The sequence below is a fragment of the Tympanuchus pallidicinctus genome, unplaced genomic scaffold, assembly GCF_026119805.1.
Source record: "Tympanuchus pallidicinctus isolate F22 unplaced genomic scaffold, pur_lepc_1.0 scaffold4, whole genome shotgun sequence".
NCBI classification, from domain to species: domain Eukaryota; kingdom Metazoa; phylum Chordata; class Aves; order Galliformes; family Phasianidae; genus Tympanuchus; species Tympanuchus pallidicinctus.
In genome coordinates, this window is record NW_026294758.1 from 33,898,588 (window position 1) to 33,926,345 (window position 27,758).

Here is a 27,758-nt window from a genome sequence, read left to right on the forward strand (position 1 = left end):
TGCATCAAAAGAAGCGCTGCCAGCAGGTTAAGAGATCCTGCCTCTCTGCTCTGCACTGGTGAGGCCACACCTGGAATACTGCATCCAGATGTGGGAAGAAATGTCTCCATCTCGATGTGTGAACAGCATTGCACTCAGTGCCTATTCTCCAAGTTACTTGTACTTGTGACTGTTTTTGTGACTGTTCAGATCAATGTATTTACTCTTTTGTTACAAGGATAATGACTAAAGTACCACAAAAATCTTCTCATGTTAGCTGGACTACCTTTGCCGAGGCTGGCTGATACACTGCACATTTGCAGCAAGGAGCCTGTTCAGCAACCTCAAGTACTGTGTTCACTTTTGGGCCCCTCGCTACAAGAAAGACATTGAGGCCCTGAAACGTGTCCAGAGAAGGGCAACAAAGTTGGTGAGGAGTCTGGAGAACAAGTCTTATGAGGAGCTGCTGAGAGACCTGGGATTGTTTAGCCTGGAGAACAGCAGGCTCAGGAGAGACCTCATTGCACTCCACAACTTCTGGAAGGGAGGGTGTGACAAGGAGGGGTTTGGCCTCTTCTCCCAAGCAACGAACAGGACCCGAGGAAATAACCGCAAGTTGTATCAGAGGAGGTTTAGATTAAACATAAGGAGAAACTTTTTCTCTCAGAGAGTGGTCAGGCACTGGAATGGCTGCCCAGGGAGGTGGTGGAGCCACCGTCCCTGGCAGCGTTCAAGAGACATCTGGATGAGCTGCGAGATATGGCTTAGTGATTGTGGTAGCAGTGGTAATGGGAGGACGGTTGGACTGGATGATCTTGTAGGTTCTTTCCAACCTTGTGATTCTATGATTCTATGACCTACGTTGGAAACCCCATGATCACTTAATGGCGGCGCACAGTACGGCGAACCACTGGCACAGCAGGCACCGCCATGCGAGAGGGAGGCGGGGCCGGGTTGCCGGAAGAGCCGCGCGGACGGCGGCGTTGAGGGAACGGCAGCGCTTCCGCCGCGACGTAATGGCGGGGAGGCGGTAGGGGTCGGAGTGTCGGCGGCTGGTGAGTGCCCTTCTCTCGGCGAATGGCGGCCGGGAGGGGCCTCCCGCCGGGTTCCCGGGCGCCCTCTCGCCGAGCGTCTCCCCCGACCGAGTTTCCGCGCCTGCGGCGGCCCGGGCCGTGGCCTTTACTCCTTCCTTCCCTTCCTCCCTTCCTCCGCTCAGCGCCGGGGTGGTTGCTGTAGGGGCCGAGCGGGGAGGTAGGAGGCGGGCCGGAGCCGTGTGCGTGCTGCGAGGGGGGCTGGAAGAGGGGGCTGCGGGGCGAACGAGGGTCCCGGGCTTCCCAGCGCGTGTCCTGCGTGGCGTTGACGGCGCCCCTTCCCTGCGGCAGCCGGCCGGTAGCTTGGCGGCACTGTCCGCTCCTCCCGACCCCGCGGGGGGTGCCTCTCGCACCGGTGGCGTTGCTGCTGACCGCTGGCCGTCCGGAGCCACGTGAGTGCCGCGCCCTGCCTCGTGTCAGCTGCGGGGTGAGGCCGGGGCACGCCGAGCGTCCTGCCCGACCTGTGCGTGGGCGTGGGATGGGCTCGCGAGGTGACTGCGGGGGGACCTGTTTAATAAGAAGTTGGTGGCAGCTTCTTTCCTAGCATAAGAAGCAAGTCCAGTTTGTACTCGGTATTGTTATTGGTTCCTACTTAGAATGACTCACCCCTGCCTTAATGTGCAACTGACTGAGTTCAGGTCTTCGGAGAGGGACCCAAGAACTGTCACTGTTGTAAGAACAGAGCTCTGCTTATGTGGTGGTTACACACTGAAAGCTTCAGTCTGGTAGGAAGCAGACACTGAGATATGGTATACTGGTGCCTTTGGAGCCTGCAGAACTTTTTTATATGTATATGCACATATGTAAATGTATGTACATACACATATGAGTGTGTATATAGGTGTAGATAGATATCTATAAAATCAAGCATCCAATATCCATACTGAATACATTAGAAGTGAATTATCTACTGCTTCAGTAGTTCTGTAGCTTTCTCTGCAGTCTTAAGCACATAAATCTTCTTCTGAAAGAGAAAAAAATTCCAGTTTGGTTGTATATGGCTAGATTTCAATCATGTAAAATATAGTGTAGTTGCACGGACTGATTTTTCTTTATTTGGTTTAACATCTCTTCCAGATAACTCTCCTTTCCTAGTCTCCCAGGTTTAAGTTAGCTCCTTAATTACAGTACTCTGAAAGCTTTTTATGGTAAGAAAACAGACGTGGTAAAGTCTGGGGTGCATGTTGGCAGCCCATGTTTTTTAGGCAATACTGAAGTAGTATGAAATATGCAATTTTACTACCCAATAATATGAAACCTCTGAGTTCTGGAAGAGGTAGAAAGTGCAAAGTCCATTAGCAGCTAAGGTTTTTTTTATCACTGGGTGATGTTTGCCTCCGACCAGTTGTTGCTCATCTGTAACACTGATCACGATTTTAATCCTTAACAAAGTGAACAGTGTCTGCAGAGGTGACGGTGGGGGATGATATTTGGATGATGATTTTAATTAGCTTTTCATAGAATCGTAGAATGGCTTGAGTTACCTGCATATCTTATATTAGACCAGGCTGTCCAAGGCCCCATCCAGCTTGGTCTTGAACACCTCCAGGGACAGGGCACTCACGGCCTCTCTGGGCATCCTGTTCCAGCACCTCACCACTCTCTCCTTAAAGAGCATTGCTTGACATCCAGTGCTTGACATCCAATCTAAATGTTCCGTCCTTGAGTTTAAAATCATTCCCTCTTGTTCCATCACTTTGGAGCATTGCCTTTACTGCAGCCTAAATACTCTGTGTGTACCAAAGTTTGTTCTGTGACTCTTTAAAAGTTCTGTACTGAGCTGAGTATACTGAGGGAAAGAAGAAAAAAAAAAAAAAAAAAAAAAAAAAAAAAAAAAAAAAAAAAAATGCCATGGACTATCACTGCATTTTGTGAACCAGCTTTAGACATTTCAAGAGGAGAAGCTTATATTAATTTTGAATTTTATTTGAGTGAAGTAAAATTTCATTTTCACCAAGATGTTCCTGTCTTTACGGTATTACAGAGCCAGGGCTTTTGTTTTTGAGATTTCAGTAACCAGTACGTCTGTATTTATTGGTTGATTATTTTTAAATACTCCTTTTAACTTTTATTTTCTAGGTGTGAACCACAGAATCAAATAGCAATAACTATGGGAGACACTGCGAAGCCTTACATTACCAAACAAAGTAAGGAACCGGAGATAATATTTGAAGAAGAGTTCAAAGGAGGTCTCTCACGGAAAGACTACCAAGTAACAGATGAATATGGAAATGGCCATAGCAATAAAATAGATATCAGCCTGCAGAAGAAGAAGGGAACACCAGGTCATTATGGAGGTAGTCCCAGACGAGGACCACGTACTGTTTTCAGTAGCCCAAATTCTCTTAAAAATATAACTCCCAGTCCAGGGTCAAAGTTGAGTGACACTCAAAAAGACCAAATAAAGAAGTGGATATCTGATGACCACCGTGGTAATTCTGAAAACCGGAGAGACTACAGATCTGGAATCTGGATTCCCACGCATAACAGAACAAGAAAGGACTCTTTTCACGAAGTTGAAGGTGCAGGAAACAGAAATGTAAGACGACAACTTCAGAAAGACTTAGCAGATGAAGACGTGTCAGACTTGCAGAGAGGAAGCTCTGGTAATCAAGATGTTTGTTATTATGCGTACTATTTGGTACCTTTCTGTATATGTTAATGAAAAGTAAAATTTCTATAATTGCTGTTAAATCAAAAAAATGTTTTTGTTCTGTCATACAATGCAAATTTACTCTATTATGTTGAATCACTTTAAACAAGTTGGTACAGTGGGTGGTATAGAACTTGTTTTATAAATTGTGTTAGGTTTTACATGGTACAGAAATTACAACAACTGTATGTTATCCCTGTTTGCAGTTTTCCAGGTATGGTTTGATTGAATCTGTTAATAGATAGAGATAATTAATTTAGGTTGCTTCAGGATAAAATTCTAGAGTTGCCATTGAAGTCCATAAAAGTGCATATTAATTAAGACTGAAAACAATGTGTCAGAGATGTTGTGAGAACTTAATGCTCACAAGTAAGTAGTGCAGTAAGAACAAATAATGTATTTCCCTTAAAGTCATAAGTATAATCAGAACTTCAGTATGAGAAAAAAGTGTAAGTAGACTAAAGCAGTAAGAAGCATCGTAGAATCGTTCAGGTTGGAAAAGACCACTAAGACTGTCTAGTCCAACCATCAACCCATAATCACTGTGCCCACTAACCACGTCCCACCATGCCTGCTAACCATGTCCTTCTGTGCCACATTCCACCCACCACATTCCTGAGCACTTTCAGAGATGGGCAACTTGTGCCAATGTGTCACCACTCTTTCTGAGAAGAAATTTTTTCTGATATGTAACCTGAACCTCCACTGATACAATTTAAGGCCATTACCTCTCATCCTATTCTTAAAAAAAAAATCTTAAAAAAAAAAAAAAAAAAAAAACAACCAACATTTTTTTATATGTTCATAGTTAGGTAAAATAAGAGAGATTGCGACCTGGCTGAAGTGCTGCTAAGAGGGCAGGGATCAGCTAACTGTTATCAAGAGGTCTCTTATTCTAGTTAAGATTATGGTCTATTCTGCTCCTCTCCTGGGAAGGTCTTGCTAGTTGATGTATAAAAGTCTACTCTACTATTAAAGAGACTCTACTGTCTTTTTTCTTGACATCAGTTGTAAGAGGATGAATTCTGAGCAGGTGTCCAGTGTCTCCCATTGTTAAAAATAAATTGCAAAGCAAAGCTCAGTCTCAGAAGGAAAGAGCAGAGCAAAATTTACACAGGGGAATTGAGTTAGTGGCATGCAGGAAAAGGCAAGCCTCTCTTTAAAACTGTATCTAAAAGGATATGCAACTTTAATTTTTGAAATCCATTCTGGAACAAATAATGTAACCTACTGTGGTTATCTGCCAGATAGCAAAGAGACAAGTAGCGGTAAATGTGGATTTGCCTAGAAGAAAGTATAAAGTATGTAATTTATTTCTTAAAAATAATAAAGTGATGACATGGGAGAAAGGTTAAATACTGTTAGTAGTATTCTCAATGCTTGGGTGACAGTCCCAGAATAAGTAAACTATAGGAAAATTCTCTGGTTGAAATTAATACAGCAAAGTTGTAGAGCTACGAAAAGTACCAGTGATCTTCTTAAAGTGATAGTAAGCATTGACCAAACTTCTGCAAGAGCTCTACTCTGTTGAAGCTTTATTACACTATTCTGATTATGAATGTAGACAGTGTTCTTATTAGTATAAATGAGCTGCAGAGCTGGTAGGAGCTAAATGCAGAAATGCAGGAAGAAGAATAGAAATTATGTAGCAAAATTGAAGAATTGACCTAGGTACAGGTTGAGATACTAAATGAACACATGTGAAATCTATTATTTAAGTTGGGATGCACAAATGAAGAAGAAAGAGCTGTTAAGTAGAATTTCTTCAGAGAAGTATCTGGGATCATAATGAATAGGAAGATGAAAATGAGTAGTCAGCATCAAGGTACTGTGAGGTGTAGGAACTCAAAATTGTAGCCTGAAGTACGCTTTTTCTTGTATATTTTTGGCAAACTTAGCTGTAGTGTTGTGTCTAGCTTCAACAGCTTTCTTGAATAAATAAAGCAGGAACAGTCCAAAACAACAAGAATGCCAGGGCACCTAAAAAACATCAACTAACACAGGGTAAACCTTTCTTCTGTAGGCTAGTGGGGAGCAGCCATGATAATAACTTTCAGCGATACAGACAGTTATTGAAAATATTATGGTAATCTTGTTTGAATCTTTCCAACAGTAGAAACAAAAAGGAGCAGGCCTGAAATTCAGCAGGAAGGATTCAGATGAAGAATAGTGGGGAAGTTTCTCTGTGTAACACTGTGAAGTACTTGGGATGTTGTCTTGGCAATTCACACCGTCTGTGCAAATGCCTTTGAGAATAAGGTTGGATGAGCATCACCCAGCATTGACAGAGCTCATCCTGCTGTGAAGGAGAGACATGGTGTAGCTCACCTCTTGAGATCCCTGCATAAACTGTCAGATAGCAGTTATTATTAATGCATTTTTTGATGTTTCCTCTTATTTGACATCTTCTGTGCAGTTGTCTCTTCCTCTTAGCTTCGTGCCTTTTTCCTTTAGCTCACACAGAGTTTACCAAATCCGAGGTGCTGATTTTTCTGCATAATCTTTAACTTGAACACACCTTTAGTACTTGTTTACTTGTTAGCCCATAGTTAGATTGTCACTACTTCAACTAATAAATAATACTAGAAGTATTAATTTATTTTGCAGCTTTTTCTGAACTTACTTAATACTTACAAAGGTAAATGATAATTAGGTGCTTTTCACATGCTTTCCTTCAGAGACATTTATTTAATAGACAGTTTTCTCCAAGTCACACCAGCATTCATCAGAAAAAAAATGTGATCAAACAGCTGTTGCGGGATTCTCAGCAGGAGAGCCTGTACAGAAAATGGAAAGGATATGTAAAGACAAGGCTATGACTTCTGTTTCTGTTCTTTGGAATGTCCTTTGGAGAAAGAGGAATCCCTACTAAGACTTAGTTCTGTTTATTGCAACATATGCTTGTGCTGCTCTGCTGCTGAGGGGGTTGTGTTACCATTCTTGTTCTTTTCCTGCTTACAACACCAGCACAAACATGTTGTTCAGTGAATGAAATAGACAACTGGTTGAAAATTCACAACTAGCTTGTTTTGCTTTGCCAGTTATTAGATACAAAATTTGTAATAGCAGGGACAAAACCTTACAAATACATTGGGTAAAGCAGATTTTTTTTTTTTTTTTTTTTTTTTTTTCTCCTGGCTATTACAAATAAACTTCATGGTATGACAAGAGTTTTGGAGTCTAAGAAAGTTACATAAATTTTGTCAGGAGCAGGGAAATGTTGAAACTCTGTGCACCTGGACATCTTATGTAACCATTCAAGTGAAAATTAATCTAAAATCTTACATGAAAATCCAGCCTATGTGTTTTCATTCCTGAGGTAAGTTTTACACATCTTTTTCAGGCTAGTAGCAATTCGTACTTCAAAATGACAACAGGCATTGCTTAAAAGAAGTGGTGTTTGGAGTTCTTTAATACTTTGGGCATGTTGTATCTTCATAGCGTTATACTGGTATGTCTCAAGTAGGCACCTAAATCTTTACTTTTTTTTCAACTGTAGGAAAATTATCTAAATAAGCATGCCAGTTATTTTCAGTGAGACGAACAAGTGTTTCATTGTCATTTGTAACAAGTGATAATCCAGGCTCTGTCATAGATGCACGCTTTTGCTATTATCACACTTACACAAAACAGGCTATGATACCATGCAGAGTAGATGATTCTTTGGCTTGCGTTTAAGTAGAATGGAAATTAAAAGAGGAAATGAAATCCAGAATTTCGTATGGTATTTGAATTTATTTGTTGTGTTTGCTCTCATAATTCTTTCTAAGAAATGAAGAAACTCAGGAAAACAAGGAGATCAAGAAGAAGTAGAAAAGATGAGTATGATCAAGATGATGAAGTGGGTGGCCCAGTCATAGATGAATCTGTGCTTTCAGCAAAAGAGCTTCTAGGTTTACAGCAAGCTGAAGAACGATTGAAGCGAGACTTCATTTATAGACTGAAGAAGGTGCCACTCTTTTATTTATCTCCTATATTTTTAATCTTTGAATAAAATGTAGAGATGCGTATTGAGCAATATCTCTGGCTATAGTTAGAAGGTCATTATCGATGTAACGACAGAGTAGATGAATTGTAAAGAGAAGGCACGATATCCTTTTCTATTTTATTAAGTCTTAATGTGGCAGCAAGATAATTGCAAAAAAGACTGATCCATCTGCTCTCCAATTAACATCGGTTCACTAGAGGTTGGGCCAGCAGATCAGAAAAATATAATTGTACATTCAGTTAATATATTCTGCCATGGTTTTGGGGGTACTGAACAACAAGGTACTGGACTTAATTTCCCAGCAGCATTCTTCTGGCATTGTTTGGTGTTTGAAGTTTTTAATTGTAAAGATAGAGTTGGGAAAGATAGAATGAGCATTCCTGGATTTCAGTGTTAGAGTCTTCCTGTTAGCAAGGGTATTGAACAAAATTAAGTTAGCATTATTCTTTATTTTATGGTGTGGTTTCTTTCTGTCTTTATTTTAGCAACCTCGAAGCTACCCATCAGCAAAATATGCCTGCAAATTATGTGATGTTTTGATTGAATCTGTGACTTTTGCTCATAAGCATATTAAGGAGAAAAGACACAAGAAAAGCATAAAGGTGAGTTAAGGACAGTAGAGGAAGTGTAAAATGCAGGCTTTTGAAGCTGTCTTCACCTGCTATTAACTGTGAAACTGCGCTGTATCTAAAATAATCTTATTTTTTTACTATATTTGAAGCTCCTTGAAAATGTATTACGTATTAAGGCTCATAAAAAGAGTAAACTTAATACCTGGACTTTACTTTCTCTCTCACTTTTGAAATGTAATTTATACTTTTTAATGTCCATCGTTAAAGGAAGTCCTTATTTAATTTGTCATGGAATAGTATTTGATCTAGAGATCAAGTATAACAAAAAAGACCTGTTTCAACTCTTCTGTTGTTCTATAATTCTTCTAATAGACTGGTTACATGCATTCCTTTTGGTGTATATTTGGTATATCTCATCAATTAAGTGTTTTGATAAAGTTCAAAACAGTGAGGTGTAATAATAAGCAAAAATCATAAGCTGTATGTCTGGATGAAGATTGCCATTCAGAATACTGTAAATAAAATTAATTGCCTGTGGAGTATTGCAGGCCTATTTAGATGATCATGAATTAGTTTGATCATGTTCAGAACAAACCTCAAAGTAATTTCTAGCAAGACCTCAGTGTTCCTCTCTTTTTTTTTTCTTTTATTCTGCTTTCCCAGCTTGAAGTAGACAGTAATTGTCTTGATCATGTTTTCTGTTTCTTCCTCATTAACTTCTAGACTTCCTTATTTCTTAGATTTTGAAGAGTTGGTGTGGTTTATTTACATTCCAGATACGTGTGTACTTAAACACACACACTGCTGATGAAAGAGTTGATGACTTTTCTTACATTCCAGATGCATATACCCAAATAAATGTACACATGTATGTACCCCTGCAGGTTATTGAAGCTTCTTGGTATATATATTTTATACCTATTGCAGTTTCTCTCTTGTTCTTTTTCCAGTTACCTTCATGGTCTTGATCAACTGTGGTTATGGTAATTGAGATAAGTTGCATTCATTCATTCTAGAACATTAAGCAATTGAACAGAATCATTAGTTTTCTTATCTTTTAAAGGAAAAGCAAGAGGAACAGCTATTGAATGCCCTGCCTCCTCCAACACCTTCACAGATTAAAGCTATTGATGTTGCCATTGAAAATGTAGTACAAGAGTTTGGCTTAAGTAATGCAGATTTACAAGAAAGGCTCAAGATTGGAACAATAATGGAAGACTTACTGCATCAAAAATTGCCAGGTATTTTTTGCAGTTTCTTCTAATTGCTAGATATGTTAATTTTTGTAAGTTCACAGAGGTGGAAACTCATTTAAAAACTTGGCTAGCTGGATACTAAAATACTGTATTTAGTTACTAGTCTCTTTAAACAATAAGATGTGGCAATATCAGAATTAAATTACAGTGTTGCTCATTGTAATAACCTAAATAGACCTGGACTGAAAAGTAGAGATGAACAGGATGTGGGGAGCATATTACCTTCATTGTAAGCTTTTACTATTTGAACAACAGAAGGTAGGATTTACTAAGTGAGTGTTATGCTTTTGGAAGATCCGTCCTGAGCTTTTGTGGTCATCAAATCTAGCGGTAGGTGTAAGATGCACTGCCAGTGTTGTAAAGCAGCTACAGACTTAGGTCAGTAAAATAAAATAAATGGAGCATTCTTTTCGTTGCAGAGTGCTCCTTAAGGTTGTATGGATCTTCCTTTAGCAGATTTGGTTTCAAAACTTCAGACATAAACATAGACATCCAGTTTCCTGCCAGCGTAAGTAAGACCATTTTATTAAATATATCACAGTGGTTTACACCTTTGTGTATGATTTAAATATAACTCATGAAGTGGTAATAGCATTTTCAAAATGAAAATGCATTGGGTAGTACAGAGCTATCACACTAATACTGTTGTAATATAACATGACTTCATACTTCATTGAATCTTGTTCTAAAAAACTGAAAATACCTAAAGCATCTGGACTCCTAGCAGTCGTATGGGGCAGATCAACTTATTTGTCTTGTATTATCAATGGATCAAACAGCATTTCCATGGTCTTCTTCTTGTACTCATCTGTGCTTCAGTTTCTGATTGCTGTGTCATTTTTGAGTCATTAAATCATCTTCTATGCAAATTAAAGTATTGATTTGTCATGCTAGTAGGCTTTTTGTTTGTTTGTTTTGTTTTTCTTTTATGTTGTTGTGCTTGAGACATTGAAAAGAAATTCAGGACTGTGAAAAGTTTCTTTTTCCACACTTACAATTATTCCTGGTTTGACATTCTCATAGCTAAAATCAGACGTTTTCTCTGATGAATGCTGAAGTGTAATGGAGAGAAGAATGATCTATATTCTTAAAACGTTTATATTAAAAGCTGTATTCCAATCTTTGACACATGACAGGTCCACTGCTTTCAGAAAGCAAGCTGATCAAACTCACTGAAAAAGTATTTTTTAGTGTTTCAATTTGATGGAGATAAAAAATGAACTTACAGTTACTCCACGATATTTTCCATCCATGTTCCTCCTGATAAAACCTTGCTCTATTTGCCTTTTGCTGTCTTGGAAGGAAAACAGAATTGACCTAGAGGCATTGTTTAAAAACAAACAAACAAACAAACAAATAAAAAGTGATGTGGGAAATCAGCTTTTTCACTGCAACAAAAACAACTTTATTATTTTTATTCACAGATGACTCAGCCAGATGTTCTCTTACTTGTTCAAGAATGTCTACAGAACAGTGGTAAGTTGCTTCCTATTCAGTTCCATTAAACAGTTACTGCTAATCAATTCCACTTCTGTTGAATATGTAAAACAAATTATTATGAGGGTTTTTTAATTAATTTGAACCTGAAAATTATTGCAGAAAATAATGCAGAAAATTTCTGCCACTAGTAGAGGCAGAAATTACTCTTGCTTTTATAGTTAGTTTTATGACTTGTTATGACTTCTGGAGTTATTTCTGATGATATGAGGAATTCCTAATGGGATGTTTTCTTCTGCATCACAAGTGAAGAAGGCAGGTGGTGCATTTCTTTCCCTAACTGCAGTATGAACCACGTATAGTACCTGAAGTAGATTGAACATTTCTAACTTGATCAGACTGCTTTGATTCTGTGATTGTGATCTGTTTTCTTGTAATTGTATGCACTCGTCTGTTAATGCAGTGAGCTAATGTACTATGGACTGCATACAGACACATTTTTCAAGCAGTGAATATGACTGTGTGTACTAATATGTGGTCATATAATATCACTTTCCTAAAGGACATTTTACATCTTAAATATACTCAAGCCAGCTAGAGCATATCCAGACAAAAATAAATAAATAAATAGGAAATAACCTCTGTTATTTTAAATGCAAATTTTGAAAAGAAAATTTTTTACATTTTACCTTGGATTTTGTTCTTAGATGGGAATTCAGTCTGTATAGTTTCAGGCAAATACATTAAACTTGCATGTACTTTCTGGTCTAAGCTTTTTCTTCCCATCCTTCTTCCATTTCTCTATCTGTCCCTCTCATCCCCTCTGCTGTATGTATGTGATCTGTCTGATCAAATGACTGTTACAGTCTTTGAGGATAGTAGTATTTACTATTCAATGGGAGGTGAGAAAAGGACACCCAGATCCCAAAAGAACTCAGAATCTGTGTTTTGAAATGTAGCGTTTTCTTTAACATACTAGTTTTTTTTGAGTCTGGAGATAACATGGGCAGAGAATTAGGCATTTGTGGTACTTCCACGGCAAAAGCAAAGAGATCAGTTGTCTCAGTTGCTAGAGCATAACAGAACTTCAGTTTTGCAGTCACTGAATAGCTAACACTTTCATAGTTCTCTCTGCACCTGACCTAATGAAACATCAAGTTTGTATCAATATGCTCCAATTAGAGGAGGAGCTGTAGTGGTATTTATGGTATTTATACTTCTTGCTGTTATTGGAAAAAAAAAAAAGAATCTAAATTAAGTTTGAAGAGTTACATAAAGAATAAGAGGGGGAAAAATAAAGTCTAGGAGGAAGACATTACCTCTTGTTAGCAAGCCTGTTCTAATACTTACATAGAGCATTTCTAGATTACAAGGGAAATTTAAATTAATTACTTTATTTCCACCTGGTACCGAGATAAAGTTGTATGTCTTTAATCTTTCACAATACCTTTATGGATGTTGTTGGTCTAAAGTTTTATCTGCCTACAGTAAAGTTAGCACAACCAAAATATCCCTACTTAAGTATGTCTACAGTATTTATGAATTTTGTAAAGTTCGTTTTTTCTTAAGTATTTTCTTAAAATAACAATTCTTATCATAGAATATAGACCATGCTCTTCCTATCACATGTGAAAAACTTGCATTAAGAGCGTGTTGGAGTTGATTTATCACATCTAATGTTCAGCATCCTTGGATGAATGAATAAAATAACTAATTTTGAAATAATCACGAAATTGCCAGAATACAGCTGAACTGCTCTAGTTGTGTCCAGTTCAAAATATTTTATGTCAATACCATACTTAATATGCTTTTTTCTCTTTTCTCCCGCCTAGAATCTTTTGTTGGAGTTGATGCAGATTTCCATACTAGAATACCGGTGGTGGTATGCAGAGAAAAGCAAAGGTCTCAGTTGTCACTTTCTGTGTTCTAATAGTATATAGCAATGTAAATTATGTGTACCAACATCTGAAAAGTGATGTTTCTTTACTAAATTGTTACAGTTCCATGGATCTTGAAACACAAACTAACACTCATGGGCAAGTCATTCCTAGCCTAGAATAAGAGGGTAAGGGTTGTTCTGTCCTCAGCTGCGTATTTCCCAGTCCTTTCAACCATTTTGGCTCCCAGCATGTGCCTTTACCCCTCCATTTGGGATAACTGCTTAAGAAGAAACTTCCTTTGCTTCCTTATAGATAACATAGATGCCATATTAAATTGAAGATTTCTCTAAGGGCAAGATCAGCTTGCGTAGCCTCACTAATATTTCATGCACGAGTTAAAGACATTTTACTTTGCCCATTTAATGGAAATCACTTAAGATTCATGAAACATTCTATAAATACTTTCTGGTACAGGAATATTACCAGTTATTTGCCGCTACCTTGTTTTTTCACTGTTTGAAAATGTTTTTTGTTCTGTGGAAGCAGCGTAGAAACTATTTTGCAATGGGTGTGGCATGGGAAAATATTTTTGATACATGAAGGAAATCAGAATTGAGGTTTTACAGTTCAGTGATTTAATATCATTAGAATTGAACACATTAGAAACAACTTAAATTTGGAATGTATTTGAACACACTTCTGCAGAAGATTACGAGGCGTGCTTCCAAAAGTAATGTCTCCTGTTTATTTTGTTGGCCTGCAAAGTCAGATGCAGATGTTTATGGCATGGCAGTAGCGGTTGAACTTTCCTAGCAATAGTTGGTTGCATTTTGTTGCTGTGCAACAGATGGCAGCAGAGGAACAGTCTGACCAAATGGCATGGAAGTGCATTTGAAATAAAGGTGCAGAACTGAATTCCCTGATGTGGAAAAAATGGCATCCCCTTGACACTCTTCAATGCTTGCTGAACTTTTATGGAGATCTATCAATGGACATGAGCCCAGTGAGGCAACGGGCAGTGCATTTCAGCAGTGATGACAGCAGTGCGCAGGACAGACCACGTTCTGGACAGCTATGCACAGAAGTCACCTCTGCTGGTTCAGACTTTTGCAAGCTCAGACTCCTGAGTCTTACTGATGGAAATGTATAGCTGATGGTGGTGATTATGTTAAGAAGTAGTATTTTGTAACTGAGAATTTGCTTTGTCAAATAGTCTTATTGTGGTCTTTGCATCTGTTGTAGTTTCCATTGAAATAAATAGAAGACATTACTTCCAGAGCAGACTGTGTATAGTGCATTCGTTTTCAATCTTATCATATATCAAGTTGATTTTCATGCTTCTTTTAATATAGATATGCTGTCTTGGAAGAGCTGTTCAGCCTTTCCTTACAGCTGCCCTCTAGATTGTTTTGTGAGATGTAGTCTGATCTCTCTCTCTTCTTACAAGGCCTCCAAGGTCTTTTACTTTGTTTCTCTTTGGTTTTTAGTGGCCTTATTTGTAAAGTAAGTGCAGGGAATGAAAATGCTTATCTGACAACAAACCATTTGGCTACCATTGGAAAACTGGAGCCTACTGTTGCATCTTTAGTGATTGCCTTCAGGTACTGGGCAAAGGTAAGAGTTATTTTTATTCCTTCATCTGTGAAAATATTTAATGAATATTAGTACTATACTGGTAAGACTGTATGATTTAGAAAACCATTGCTTAAACTGTTTCAGAGAGAGTACTGGAAAAAGGGTATAATTTTTGTTTAAATTACAAACTGCCTAAATTAGACATGGAGGTTGGTGGCCCTGCCTGTGGCAGAGAGGTTGGAGCTTGACGATCTTTGAGGTCTCTTCCAACCCAAGCCATTCTATGATTCTATGATTTCTTGCCTTACCATGTTCCATTAAATTTTAGAAGTGGAATTTTCAGATTGATTCCATGAGTGTCATGCAAAGCTCTAAATGTTCTGTTCTTTCGTATTACCAAACAAATCAGAAAGATGTCTGTGTAGTGCAGTTAGCATAAACTTAACACATCGTGAAAATGACTGGAAATAAAATTTTTCTTTCTTACATAGACAAAACTTTCTTTTGAATTAAAATAATAACAATCTTGTTCAAAGACTTTGTGTGCATGCAGTTAAAATACAATCTTATGAAGAACATAGAAAAGCATTTTAACTTTGGTTACATCTATGTAAAGTGATTTTGAAAATCTGCACTATGCTGTCTGTTTTGCCATTCTGTGTGCTTGGATTCTGTGGTATTTTTGCAGCAGGACTCTTAACTGATCTCGATAACAGAATCAATCTCACAAGAGGAGCTCAAAGATACCTGAATTTTTCTCACTATATACAGTGACAGATTTATTTATTTTTTTTAATTGGAAGGAAAACAATATTTTTTACTGTTTCTCTTGAAACTGCAATTACTGCACAATTTATTTTACAGCTGTGCTGTGTCGATCGTCCTGAGGAAGGAGGTTTGTCGCCCTATGTGTTTGCATTAATGGTTATCTTCTTTCTGCAACAGAGGAAAGAGCCTTTTCTACCTGTCTATTTGGGATCATGGGTATGTATATTAGTAAACTGGGTACTGTGAGTGAGTGGAGGATCCATCTTTTCACTTGTGGTGTGACCTCAGCTTCTTGCTACGCTGAGAAAGCTGTAAGCCACTCTTTTCTGCAGGAATTCAGAGATAATGTGATTCAGCCAATGCACACTTAATTGTTATATAACTTGTAAGTATATATATATTACTTAGTTACTATATTACTAAGTGTGTGTATATATATATATATATTACTTGCCTAATAGGTAAAAGGATAAAATTTGCAGTCATAGACATTGAATTAAATGCTACTGCTGCCCCTTGAGGGAGTAAGGTAATTGAATAATGCAGTGCATAACAATCTACTTCCTTATTTCTTCAGCCTTTCTTCCATACCCTTGGTAGCTCTGAATTAATACAGCTATATCGCAAAACAATGTCTTGAACTTTGACATCTGGGTTTCTAATGGAAGTGTGGACTACAGTTCAGGAGCACATTTGGGCATTGGGATCAGGCTATTATGGGTAGAAACCAATTCTCTAGGACACTATTCAGGTGTTACATCCGAGGCATTTTTGTTCATACAGTCACTTGTAAGATTTAATTAACATTTAATGTGGATGTCCTAGTTTCCATAACTAATTACACAGGCCTTGCAATTAACAATTTCCTTTGCTACATGACTGACTCTTTCCCAGAGTATCTTCACTCTCTGCACTAAATGTGAGAAAAAGTCCTATACAGTATGACTGTATAATTAAAATACATATACTTGAGCAGGATGCTAAGCAAGTGAATGCAGGATGCTATTCACTTTCAAATGCAGCGCTCCTCAAGAGCTTTTTTTAGGGAAATTTAGGGATAAGAGGGAAGCAGGTTGGGATTATCTTCTAGGGCCAGAGAAAGCTGATTTTAAACTTTGTTCTAGTTTGGCTTATTATCCTGGAAAGAATGCTTTAAACTGCATGTAATGTTAATTTTTGTTTCTTTTTCTATCTCCTTTAGATTGAAGGTTTCTCATTAAACAAATTAACTAATTTCCATCTTAAAGAAGTTGAGAATGATGTTGTGATTTGGGAACATAACCCTGTTGACAATGCTGATTTGCCACAAGAAACTTCCCCTACAAGGGACAAGGTGTGAAATATTTAACATTCCTTTTGTAGTCGTGTAGTAGTTTTTACTGTTCTTGGGGGGGAAAAAAAAACTTATATTTTTGCTCTGGTTTTGATGTTTCAAAACCAAAAGAGGAAATGGAAGATTACATAATTGTTCCATACAAAGCTTGCTATGCTTATCCCTAAGTACCCAGAAGCTAACAGGTATTACTTCAAGTCTCTTTGATAAGGCCCTGGGTTTTAATCTGTTAAGGGAGAAAATATAGACTTAACTACTAGACTAAACTATTCTTACACATCTTTTATTTCACAACTACTCTGCAATCCCTAGTGTTGTTCTCTAATGACATTTTGCAGCAGTTAGCAATAAAATTTAGAATCTGTAATCTATTTTGTGCTGTTTCCTTGGAAATTTGTAAATTATAACAAAGACACATAACCAATTGCTATTAATCATTGACACTATTCTTCAGCTATTGCTGAGTCTTTTATTTTGATGTCTTATAATAAGAGCTTATGGTATCTCATCCTTTTTTGCAGGTGTTGTTGCAATTGCTGTGTTACAGAAGTAGTTATGAATTTTATAATATCACTTTACAGATAGGACATGAAGAAATCAAACTAAATGATATTGTTTGCAAATGCATGTTCTACATAAGCAGATTTTTTTTTTTACGATCTGAATATCTGTATATGCATTAAATATTAAGGTTTTTTCTTCTGTAATTGACAGGTTCCCTTAGTATTTGATTCAGTACAGAAATGTTCAGCACCTGTAGGGCAACTTTGGGTAGAACTGCTTCGTTTCTATGCCTTGGAGTTCAATATGGCTGATTTGGTTATTAGCATACGACTGAAAGAAATAGTGTCGCGTGAATTGAAGGACTGGCCTAAAAAGCGCATAGCTGTGGAAGGTATGTTATATCAACAGACTTCATAGAACTGTTGCCATTAACTTTCCAGGGTATTGTCTTTGCTGTTGAGATAAAGTACAATAACTTTGGATTTTTTAGCTTTTAGCCCAGCAGTGTTGTAGAATGTTTTTAAAAAAATCAGTTTGGGGTGGTGTTATCAGAAGTAATGTGAGTGATGTAGCTGGCCTTTAAAAACATAAAATAAATTGTCTTCAGTTGTATTCATACATTTATGTTCCTAGGCATTTTAGTGTAACTAACAATACTATATTGGAATTTTTTGAAGTATCTAAGTATATTACTTTTTTAAAAGTTAACCTCTGCACTGCTGGCTTAATTTTTCTTTCTACTAGACCCATATTCGGTCAAAAGGAATGTTGCAAGAACTCTGAACAGCCAGCTAATGTACGAATACATTCTTCACTGCTTGAGAGCAACTTACAAGTATTTTGCTTTACCTCACAAAAAACCTGTGAAATTGAGAAAAAAATCCCTTCCAAATGCCAATGAGGAGGAGTCTGTAAAGCTGGACAATGGAAGTGACAGTGTAAAGCCTGACAATTCTGAGTTGCAAAATGTCAGTGGTATAATTAACACAGCAGTAGTGGAAGGTTATGTAATTGAAACTACAGATATTCCTCAGGTACATGGAACTTTTCCTTCAAAGGTGTGTGATGGCTCAGAGAGCGTGACAGAAGAAGAACTGGCTGATGATACAAGTCATTTGGGAATTGTTCAAGAAGATTCAGACTGCATAGTTGAAGAGGTTATTTCTGGAGATAATGAGGGCTTTAAACCAAGTTGTGAAGAGATGGAGAGTGGAAATGAGGAGGAGGAGGAGGAGGAAGAAGAAGAACAAGAGCAAGAAACAAGATGGAATAATATCTTGTCTACTGATCAGGGAATAGATGAAGACAGCGATGGTGGAGATCTCCCTGTAACAATGACAGATCATGATATAGAGACATGCAGTACTTCAGACTTGGAAGGTTTTCAAATAACAGCACTTACAGAGAGTGATGAGTTTGGCTTGGAGTGCACAGGCATAATGGATAACAAGATTGATGCTGATGAGGAGAGTACTGAAGGTACTGATGAACTGGATGAATCCCCCCAGAAGTTCATACATTCAACAAAGAATCAACTGGCTGAAGTGATTAACTCAGAGGAGGAGGAAGAGGAGGAAGAACTGAGTCTTCTAAACCAGGCAGCATGTGGTGGTATCCTAACAACCAAAGGTGAACTAGACAATACATACCCTGGATCTGGAGATGAGAATGCCCTGTCTGAGGAAGATGATGATTTATCCATCATTAATAAATATGAAGAAAACCGTTTCAAAGACAACATTCACGGATCTCTGAGGATCAGTTTCAGTCAAGAGGATCTTACTGAGAAGGGAGATCTTTGTGAAGAGAATGCAGTGGTAGAAAAGTGTTTAGAATCTGAACTCTTTTATGAATTTAGTAAACAAGCTTTTACAAAAGGCAAGGTAAGCGAGCTTTAACAGAATGTGCACATGTTGTTTATGCTCTCTAATCAGTTATATGAAAGTACTGTTCAACTTCGTTAAGGGGTTATGCTTTTTGAAACCAATTTTGCTTTCTGTTCATGCAGTCTCCTACAGTAGTGTGTAGCTTGTGCAAACGGGAAGGTCACTTAAAACGAGATTGTCCAGAAGACTTCAAGAAAATTGAGCTGGACCCACTGCCACCTCTGACACCCAAGTTTTCAGTTATTCTAGATCAAGTTTGTGTCCAGTGTTACCGTAAGTTTTTCTCCTTTACATGCTATTATGGGGAAGAAAAAAAGAAAAACAACTGCAAAAATCAATGACAACCAGAAGCTATTATTATAAAGGTGTCTAGTTTATTTGCTGCACTGGCTACAGTATGACTGTACTTTATAAGATTTGTAAGAATACGGTAGGACTGTGTCTAGAGTGTATACCTTGAGAAATAAAAAATATTTAGGTTTGCCTCTGTGGCAATGGCTGTCTGACAACTAGTTTAGGAATCTTAATATAAATCTAAGAGTTTGTTTTATGGTGGAGTGTTTTGACTGGTGCTTTTACATTAAAAATTCAAGTAACGATTCTCAACAAGACTTCAGTGTTCTTGAAAAATTCAAATCAGAATACTGTTTTATAACACTTCTCCACTTTTGTTCTTTTCAGAGTGGCCCAACTTTCTTCCTTTCTCTCTCGCCATTTCTGACCAGACAAAATGCATTATTTGTCTAATTAATGTTTTTCTTTGAGCAGGTATTTCCCTTCTACTTCATCCTTGTTATCGTTCCCTCACATTTGAATCTTCTGCTTTTCTCTCCCCCTTACTATGCTCCCCTCCCTTTTTCAATCTTTGTTGTTGACTCTTTTTACAGATCAGTTTACCTTAACTGTTTGTTTGTTCATTTTTAAAGAGGATTTTGCTCCAAATATTATAGAGGATCAGGCTCGGGAACATATAAGACAAAACCTGGAAAACTTCATTAGACTGGAATTCCCAGGTGATTAAGTTCTGCCTTTATATTCATGCTTTGATGTGTTCATATTTAAGTGTTTTCCAAGAAAACATGTCAAGTCAGCATAATAAACATTTTAGTTTTGAGCATTTGATCTGTATTGTTGTTTATTGTATATCTTCTGTTACAATGGTCATATTATTAACATATCTTAATGTCTCAATTTTGTGTATGATGCCCTGGACTTTCTTCCTGTTGATATGAATTTTACTTCTTTTAACAAAGAAGAAAGACTTGAAAACTAGGTTAGTTGTGTGGTTTGTTTGCTTAAAGAGACTAAGAAAAGCAATAGCCTCCCCATAGATTTTATTTTAACCCTTCTGTGACTTTATCATGCATAAGAATGCATCTGTACAAAGGAACAAGGGCAAGTTAAAGAGAAAATAAAAGCAGTAGGACAGTTTCAAGATAGCTGTTTTAGCTTCATTCATTAACCAGGCTTCTCATTATATCTTCTTTAAAAAAAAAAAAAAGGCTTTTTTGTTTTTAAGAATTCTGGTAGGGGTCTTGATTTCAAGGTTAAAGAACAATTTTTTAGTTTACATGCATGTTTCTGTGTTTTCATCACTACTCTCTTTATACTTACCAAGACATGGAAAACTTGGTAATGCCTCAAAGTTTGTCTGTCTGTCTATATGTATGTGCACTTGCATACATACATTAGTCTATATGTTTGCATATATATACTTCTTTAAATTTGTTATAGGGACAAAAGCATTTGATCCATAATATTCCTGCTACAGATTATCGGCATTGAAATATTTTTAAATTTTGGCTTTTTCTCGGATCTTGGCTGTATGAAACTGTTGTTTTCTTTCTGGGTTCTTTTATATGTAGGACTTGGACTTCAGAGGTGCCTTATCTCAAAGATCTCTTGTAGAAAGCAATCCTATTCTAATCTGGTTTCAGTCCTGGCCCGAATGCTTAACTTGGGAACACCGAATTTGCTTCTGTCAGACTTCTCACTTTAGCTAATGAAAGCAGAGATCATTTTGAATTTGATAGGAACTAAGTTTTAAAGTAACATAAAAATCACTAGTGTTTTCATGCCTGTATTAAAAAGCATGCAGTGGTTTCAAGCTTTTGTTTGTTAACATGTGATTATAACCCATCACATCTCTTACAGGAACAAAGCTGAATTTGTTTGGCTCCTCAAAAAATGGCTTTGGTTTCAAACAAAGTGATCTTGATATCTGTATGACGATGGATGGGTTGGAAACTGCTGAGGTAGTTTGACAAGATTTTTTTTCCAGTGAATGCAAACTTTGTACTGTATGTATGTTGTAGCTTTATGAAAGCTTTTCAGATAGAGGAAAACACAAGTAGGTGTGACAAAAGAAGATGGCGTTACCTTTTTTTGTTACTGATCTGTGCATGAGTTTAAGAACCTCAGTTCTTCATAAACAGTTTTCTTCTGAATTAGGGTGCTAGCATAATTTCTAGTATTAGCTGTGCAGATAAATAACATTTTTTTTGGCACGAGCAACGATGAATGGGAAACAGTGGAACATGAAATGAGTCTTTCATGTATAAAACAAAAGTTTTAAAAAGCCTGTATTGAGGTACTGTCTGTCTAGTGCTGAAGTTACAAGTGCTATTTTGAAACAATTTCTGGTGTATACCTAATCGTTTTATATGAAACCCAGTTATGTAACTTTAAACTTAAATAGCAACTAATAAAAGATTTGTTTGAAACATTTGTAGCAGGTATTATTTGAGTTTTGACTTTTTTTTCTTACTGTCTTAGGGACTTGATTGTATCAAAATTATTGAAGATTTAGCAAAAGTTCTCAAGAAACAGTCAGGTAATTAAACATTGAAATAAGTTATTCTGTTTATGACTTCAGTTGATACGTGAAAATTTTGGGCCCTGTAGATGGAAAGTCATGAAATTGTTGTATGAGTTTAATATTGATAACTAAGAGATTATGTTGTGGACTTTTGTATTTATTTGTATGTGTAGGTTTCTGAGTTATAATATTATAAAACTGCAACTGAATTGGGCAGACTGTGCCCAACTGAATTGGGCAGATTCATAACCTTAATGTGTAAAAATGAGCCTTAAGTTGAAGTTTGAGGCTTCATGTTAGTAGCTATATTGTATTTTTGCATTTAGTGCCTAGTAATGTAATGATAAAAGGTAGCCTAATACAAGCTTGAAGTAGTCCTTCTTGATCTACAAGAGAAACAGTTTTACACTGCTTGTGTTGGTTTATCTTGCATGTCTTTTAACATAAATAAGAGTGAATCGTAAACAACCTCCTAAGTTTATTTTGCTGTTACATTTGGACTAATCTTTGTTTTATTGAGGGGGGAGGGCATAACTATATTTGTATATGTAATATGTAGTATTCATAATTCAAAGTGTTTGGCGAATGCCTGAAGTCATTTAATAATCATGTATTACTGATACAATTTTGATATCAACTAAGATTTTATTGTGTAGCATTCTTATTACAGTTTGGGATTATTTGGAGAGTATTCCATACTGTTATGACTGTATTGTAGACATTGAGTAATGAAATATTTCCTCCTAGGTCTACGAAATGTCTTGCCTATAACAACTGCTAAAGTCCCAATTGTCAAATTTTTCCATGTCAGAAGTGGTCTTGAAGTAGACATCAGTTTATATAACACTCTGGTAAGGTTATCTGGTTTTTAGTAATAAAATGTGGGGCTGCTTCTTGGGAATGAAATGATTGTTTTGTCTAGGTTCAATTATAAGTGGTTCCAGTTCTACTCCAGTTTTAAATTTCCAAGCACAGATGAGTTATTTTTGACATGGTGCAATCAATTGTGCAATCAGGACTTCAGTGTTAATACATCTGTAAGACAAGATAGTAGTTCTTCAGTAATGATAAGTGATAGTGTTTAATTCTTTCTGTGAAACAGACAATAATATAACTTCACTTTTCCCATCCCTCAATTCCCATCACAAGTCATACTTAGCTTTTGAGGCGTGGGATACTAACAGGAATCCAGCTTGCCTGGACTAGAATACAACACAATTTAGAAAAAAGTCATTGGCCAAATATTTTAAAAAGAAGTATCATTTGTTTTTTTCCGATGTTTTGTACATCAATAGGCAGCTCCTTGCAGCATTGAAGGAAAGTGAGTTTTAGAGCCAAGCATTAAGCTTTCTGAAGCTTCTGTATGAGTCTGAGGGGAGCCCAAGTAGAGAAGGATACCTCAACTACAAAATCTAAAAGTGTGTACTTGAAGTTTTGCATCCCCATGGGTAATTTGATAGCTCTCACTTTTCTGGAATGAAATCTCTTAATTCAAGAATTAACCTCCTACCGTATATTTTGAAAATGCATTAATAGATGAATACTTCACTTTCTGAAGTAGTGTTCTGTGAATTCTGCTTTATAGCAACTCTGAGAAGCATGAGTTGTTTGTTAGCCTTTCAGTAGAGTAGTAGTGATAACCTCACTGTTGAATGTTTCCTTTCTCAATATACATTCTACTATGCGGGGCTTAACTGTTGAGCTCACAGCTCTACAGGCTGTTAACACAAACTCAGTAAGTAAATTAAAATTGAAGAAGTATGCATGTGAACTCTGAATCTACAGTGCTCTGAATCATTCGTTGTCTTCTCTTGACTAAAAACATTTTATGTGTTTTCAGCTCATTCCCTCAACTTCTTCAGACCTCCTATATTTCATATATGGATTTCTTATTTTCATAGGCCTTGCATAATACAAGACTTCTTTCATCATATGCAGCCATTGATCCTCGAGTGAAATATCTGTGCTATACGATGAAAGTTTTTACAAAGGTGAGTTTTTTGGGCATTCAGGATGAGGTAGTACCTGCACCATGAGGTGATGATCATAAAAAAAATGTAATTTGTGTTCCTTTTTCTAGATGTGCGACATTGGAGATGCATCTCGTGGTAGCCTTTCTTCTTATGCATATACTCTTATGGTGCTTTATTTTCTTCAACAGAGAAATCCACCTGTCATCCCTGTTCTTCAAGAGGTACAGTATATCAATAAAGAAACCAGTACCTGTACACAGTATTGATCAGAAGAATGTTAGTGTTGTTCTTAAAGGCTTTTCTGTTGAATTTAATACTATGTTTTCAGATCTACAAAGAACCAAAAAAGCCTGAAATTTTAGTTGATGGTTGGAACGTTTATTTCTTTGATAAGATAGAAGAGTTGGTGAGTAAAAAATGAAAAAGAATTCATTTTAAGAAATGTTCTCAGACATATTGATTGAACACAGTAGTGGAACTGAAGTAGCTACTGCTTTATAAATTGAAATGTGAACTTCTAAGAACATGGTTCTATTCAACCCAGCAGTGCAAGCATCTGTACATTGAAAAAGAAGCAAACAAAAAAAATCCACTGCATAACCTGAAAAAAGTAGTTTTAAAATAAATTGCTTTCAGATGTTGATGATGATTAATCATTATGTGCATCACGTTACTGAGCAGAGAATTTCTTTTAAATATTAATTACGCTTATGGCCATAGTAGGTTAAACCTATTGAATAATTTTGAATTAAGTGAGCATTTACAGTGAATTATTAAAGGCAAAACCTAATGTTAAAAGTTCTGTTGAAGTTTAAAGACATGCTATTATAAAATCAATAATTGGGTTCTTAGTGGCAGTTTAGAAAGAAAGTATCCTGGAGTAACTGGATTGTGTTGGATTTGAAAGTTATTAAGTTATTCTCTCCAGTGTAAGTGTAGAAAATAAACATATTTCTGTCATTTTCAGCCAGTTGTTTGGCCTGACTTTGGCAAAAACACTGAATCTGTAGGGCAACTGTGGCTGGGACTTCTTCGTTTTTACACTGAAGACTTTGATTTTAAAGAGCATGTCATCTGCATTAGGAGAAAGAACCTGCTTACAACTTTCAAGAAGCAGTGGACATCCAAATACATTGTTATTGAAGGTAAAATCACATAATGTACATCCCTATATGGAATTTCTTTAATGTCCACATGAAAAACTTGGTCATTCTGTGTTGGCTTATTTAGTTTTCTATTAATAGATTACAAGTTGCTATTTTGTTACGTTTTAAGTCTTCATAAAATTCCCATTCATTTTCAGAGGAGCTAAAAATTATTCTTTTTCTTCCCACCTGCAAAAAAGCTGCAAAGCAGAAATCATACTTGTGAGATTTTCCCACTAATAGTAAGGTTAGCAGAGTTCATATTTGAATGACCAGTTTAATGTTGTATATGTATTACACTGTTAACGCTAAGATCTCTATTAGGAAAATGCAGTGATACATTTTAGAAATGTTCCATAAGTCATTTTCTGGGCCATGTGACTTTCACAGAAAGAACTTCTGCTGTCTTGCCCCATATACAGCTTAAGCATATTCTTTTATAGAACCACAGAATATTCCGATTTGGAATGATAGGGATCACAGAGCCCAGTTTCCGGCTCCAGATAGGACCTACCAGAATTCGAGCCCTATCTCTGAGAGCATTCTCCTTATGCTTCTTGAACTCCGGCGGGTTGGGGCCATGACCATTGCCCTGGGGAGCAGATTCCAGGGTTTGACCACCCTCCAGTGAAGAACATTTTCTTTATCCCCAACTTGACCTTCTCCTGATGCAGTTCCATGCCGTTTCCTCAGGTCCTATTGCTGTCACCAGAGAGAAGAGATCATCATCTGCCCCTCTGCTCCCCTCATGAGGAAGCTGTAGGTCGCCATGAGGCCTCTCTTGAGTCTGTTCCTCTCCAGACTGAAGAATCGAAGGGACCTTTGTCACTTCTCATACACTTTGCCCACCAGGCCGTTCATCACCTTTATAGCTCTCCTTCTGACATTCCCTTGTAGCTTTATGTTCTTATATTGCAGTGCACAAACCTGCACACAGTGCTCGAGGTGATGCTGCAAAAGTACAGAGCAGAGTGGAACAATTCCTTCCCTTGACTGTCAATCTATACTGTGCCTAATGCGCTTGGGGCTGCTTCATTCACTTTTCATCTCACGTGATCCTTTGTCCATGAAGTTAATTTATTTTCCAGAAATTCACAAACAGTTTAATTTTAGTGCATTAATTCTGTTTTCAAAACAGTTGTCTTGGGTTGTTTGTGTGTGTATGTGTGTATATATATGCATATAAATATTTATATCTCTAATGCTTTCCATACAGACCCCTTCGATTTGAACCACAATCTTGGAGCTGGATTATCAAGAAAAAGTAAGTTTCCTGTTGAAAAACTTGGATATTAAGTGACAATTCTTGTTTTACTGGCTTGTTTGATGTTCACATGATGTTTTCTCTTTTTTTGTGTGTGTTTCCCTAGTGACAAACTTTATAATGAAAGCTTTTATAAACGGCAGAAGAGTATTTGGTACTCCTGTAAAAATATTTCCTAAAGAATATCCATCAAAAATGGTAAGCTGCTCCTAAGGGCATCATATGCATGTTTTTCATTGTGTAACTCACTTTTAAGAACACGGTTATGGTCTCTTAATGCTTTTCTTAATTTCAGCAGTGCTCTTATAAATCCTTGAACTGTTATTACTGAGTACTTTTTTTCATATTGTTTGCCTATAAAATGTGGGGGCATACAAAATACTGATCAAGGGAGATATTCATTATGTAGGCTTTTAGACAGTTCAGCGTCCTTCAGAAAAGCTTAGGGTTTTTTAAGACTGGTTTAAGAAAGAATGTTGCACACCTGGTAGTCAGCCGGCTGCCTGTGGGGAAGAGGAAGCAGTGGACGATTTTATCTCGTTAGATCTGTCAGAACTGTACATAAGCAAAATTTCAACAACTTACTTATATGTTTTGATTGCCCAGTGTATGAACTTGTAATTTATATGCATCATTTTTATATGCATCATATGCATCAGCAGTGTGCCCTTGTGGCCAAAAAGGCCAATGGCTTACTGGGGTGCATTAAAAAGAGTGTGTCCAGCAGGTTGAAGGAGGTGATCCTCCCCCTCTACTCTGCCCTGGTGAGGCCTCATCTGGAGTACTGTGTCCAGTTCTGGGCACCCCAGTACAAAAAAGACAAGGATTTCTTGGAAAGAGTCCCGTGGAGGGCCACGAAGATGGTGAAGGGCCTGGAGCATCTCTCCTATGAGGAAAGGCTGAGTGAACTGGGTCTGTTCAGCCTTGAGAAAAGGAGACTGAGAGGGGACCTGATCCAGGTCTATAAATATCTAAGGTGTGGGGGCAGAATGGCGAGGCCAGACTGTTTTCAGTGGTGAGTGGAGACAGGACAAGGGGAAACGGCTGGAAACTGCAGCACAGGAAGTTCTGCACAAATGTCCAAAGGAAATTCTTTACAGTGAGGTGACGGAGCACTGGAACAGGCTGCCCAGGAAGGTGGTGGAGTCTCCTTCTCTGGAGATGTTCAAGACCTGCCTGGATGCCTACCTGTGCGATCTGCTGTAGGGAACCTGCTTTGGCAGGGGGGTTGGACTCGATGATCTCTGGAGGTCCCTTCCAACCCCTACAATTCTGTGATTCTGTGATTTTTTTTTTTTCAGGAGTACTTCTTTGATCCAGAGGTACTGACAGAAGGAGAATTGGCACCAAATGATAGATGCTGCAGAATTTGTGGTAAAATTGGCCATTTCATGAAAGATTGTCCCATGAGAAGAAAGTGAGTATAGTTTTGGGATCTCTGAGATCTATTTCCTTAGAAGGAAGATTAGAACAGGGATGCTAAAGCTGTGCATTCACAGCTATATTCCATACGGCATTCCATAGAGCAGAAATCAATGAAATTCTGCATTTATGAAAATAAGTGGTATAAGACTGATATTTCTTCAGTCCTTTGTCCAGCCATTGCAATAGGAGATGCTCTTTATGACAGGTACAC

General features: G+C 37.4%; 1 protein-coding gene across 5 annotated transcripts in view; it reads left to right on the forward strand.

The window, feature by feature from the left end:
- The first annotated feature begins 920 nt into the window (after positions 1-920).
- Positions 921-27,758, forward strand: part of TUT7 (terminal uridylyl transferase 7) — a 32,597-nt gene continuing 5,759 nt past the window's right edge. For 4 of the 5 annotated variants that reach the window (XM_052700713.1, XM_052700711.1, XM_052700714.1 and 1 more), the window contains exons 1-25: positions 921-1,034; positions 3,150-3,676; positions 7,494-7,672; positions 8,197-8,313; positions 9,347-9,524; positions 9,959-10,047; positions 10,964-11,015; positions 12,809-12,878; positions 14,344-14,470; positions 15,296-15,415; positions 16,401-16,532; positions 17,247-17,427; positions 17,781-18,919; positions 19,045-19,195; positions 19,849-19,935; positions 21,077-21,177; positions 21,698-21,755; positions 22,488-22,591; positions 23,642-23,731; positions 23,821-23,934; positions 24,042-24,119; positions 24,681-24,858; positions 26,075-26,122; positions 26,229-26,320; positions 27,424-27,539. In XM_052700713.1, the coding sequence (XP_052556673.1) occupies positions 3,181-3,676; positions 7,494-7,672; positions 8,197-8,313; positions 9,347-9,524; positions 9,959-10,047; positions 10,964-11,015; positions 12,809-12,878; positions 14,344-14,470; positions 15,296-15,415; positions 16,401-16,532; positions 17,247-17,427; positions 17,781-18,919; positions 19,045-19,195; positions 19,849-19,935; positions 21,077-21,177; positions 21,698-21,755; positions 22,488-22,591; positions 23,642-23,731; positions 23,821-23,934; positions 24,042-24,119; positions 24,681-24,858; positions 26,075-26,122; positions 26,229-26,320; positions 27,424-27,539 (4,097 nt within the window). In that variant the 5' untranslated portion in view covers positions 921-1,034; positions 3,150-3,180. Of the gene's footprint in view, positions 1,035-1,062; positions 1,231-3,149; positions 3,677-7,493; positions 7,673-8,196; positions 8,314-9,346; positions 9,525-9,958; positions 10,048-10,963; positions 11,016-12,808; positions 12,879-14,343; positions 14,471-15,295; positions 15,416-16,400; positions 16,533-17,246; positions 17,428-17,780; positions 18,920-19,044; positions 19,196-19,848; positions 19,936-21,076; positions 21,178-21,697; positions 21,756-22,487; positions 22,592-23,641; positions 23,732-23,820; positions 23,935-24,041; positions 24,120-24,680; positions 24,859-26,074; positions 26,123-26,228; positions 26,321-27,423; positions 27,540-27,758 lie in introns of those variants that run through there. The other variant, XM_052700712.1, reaches the window with a different exon arrangement.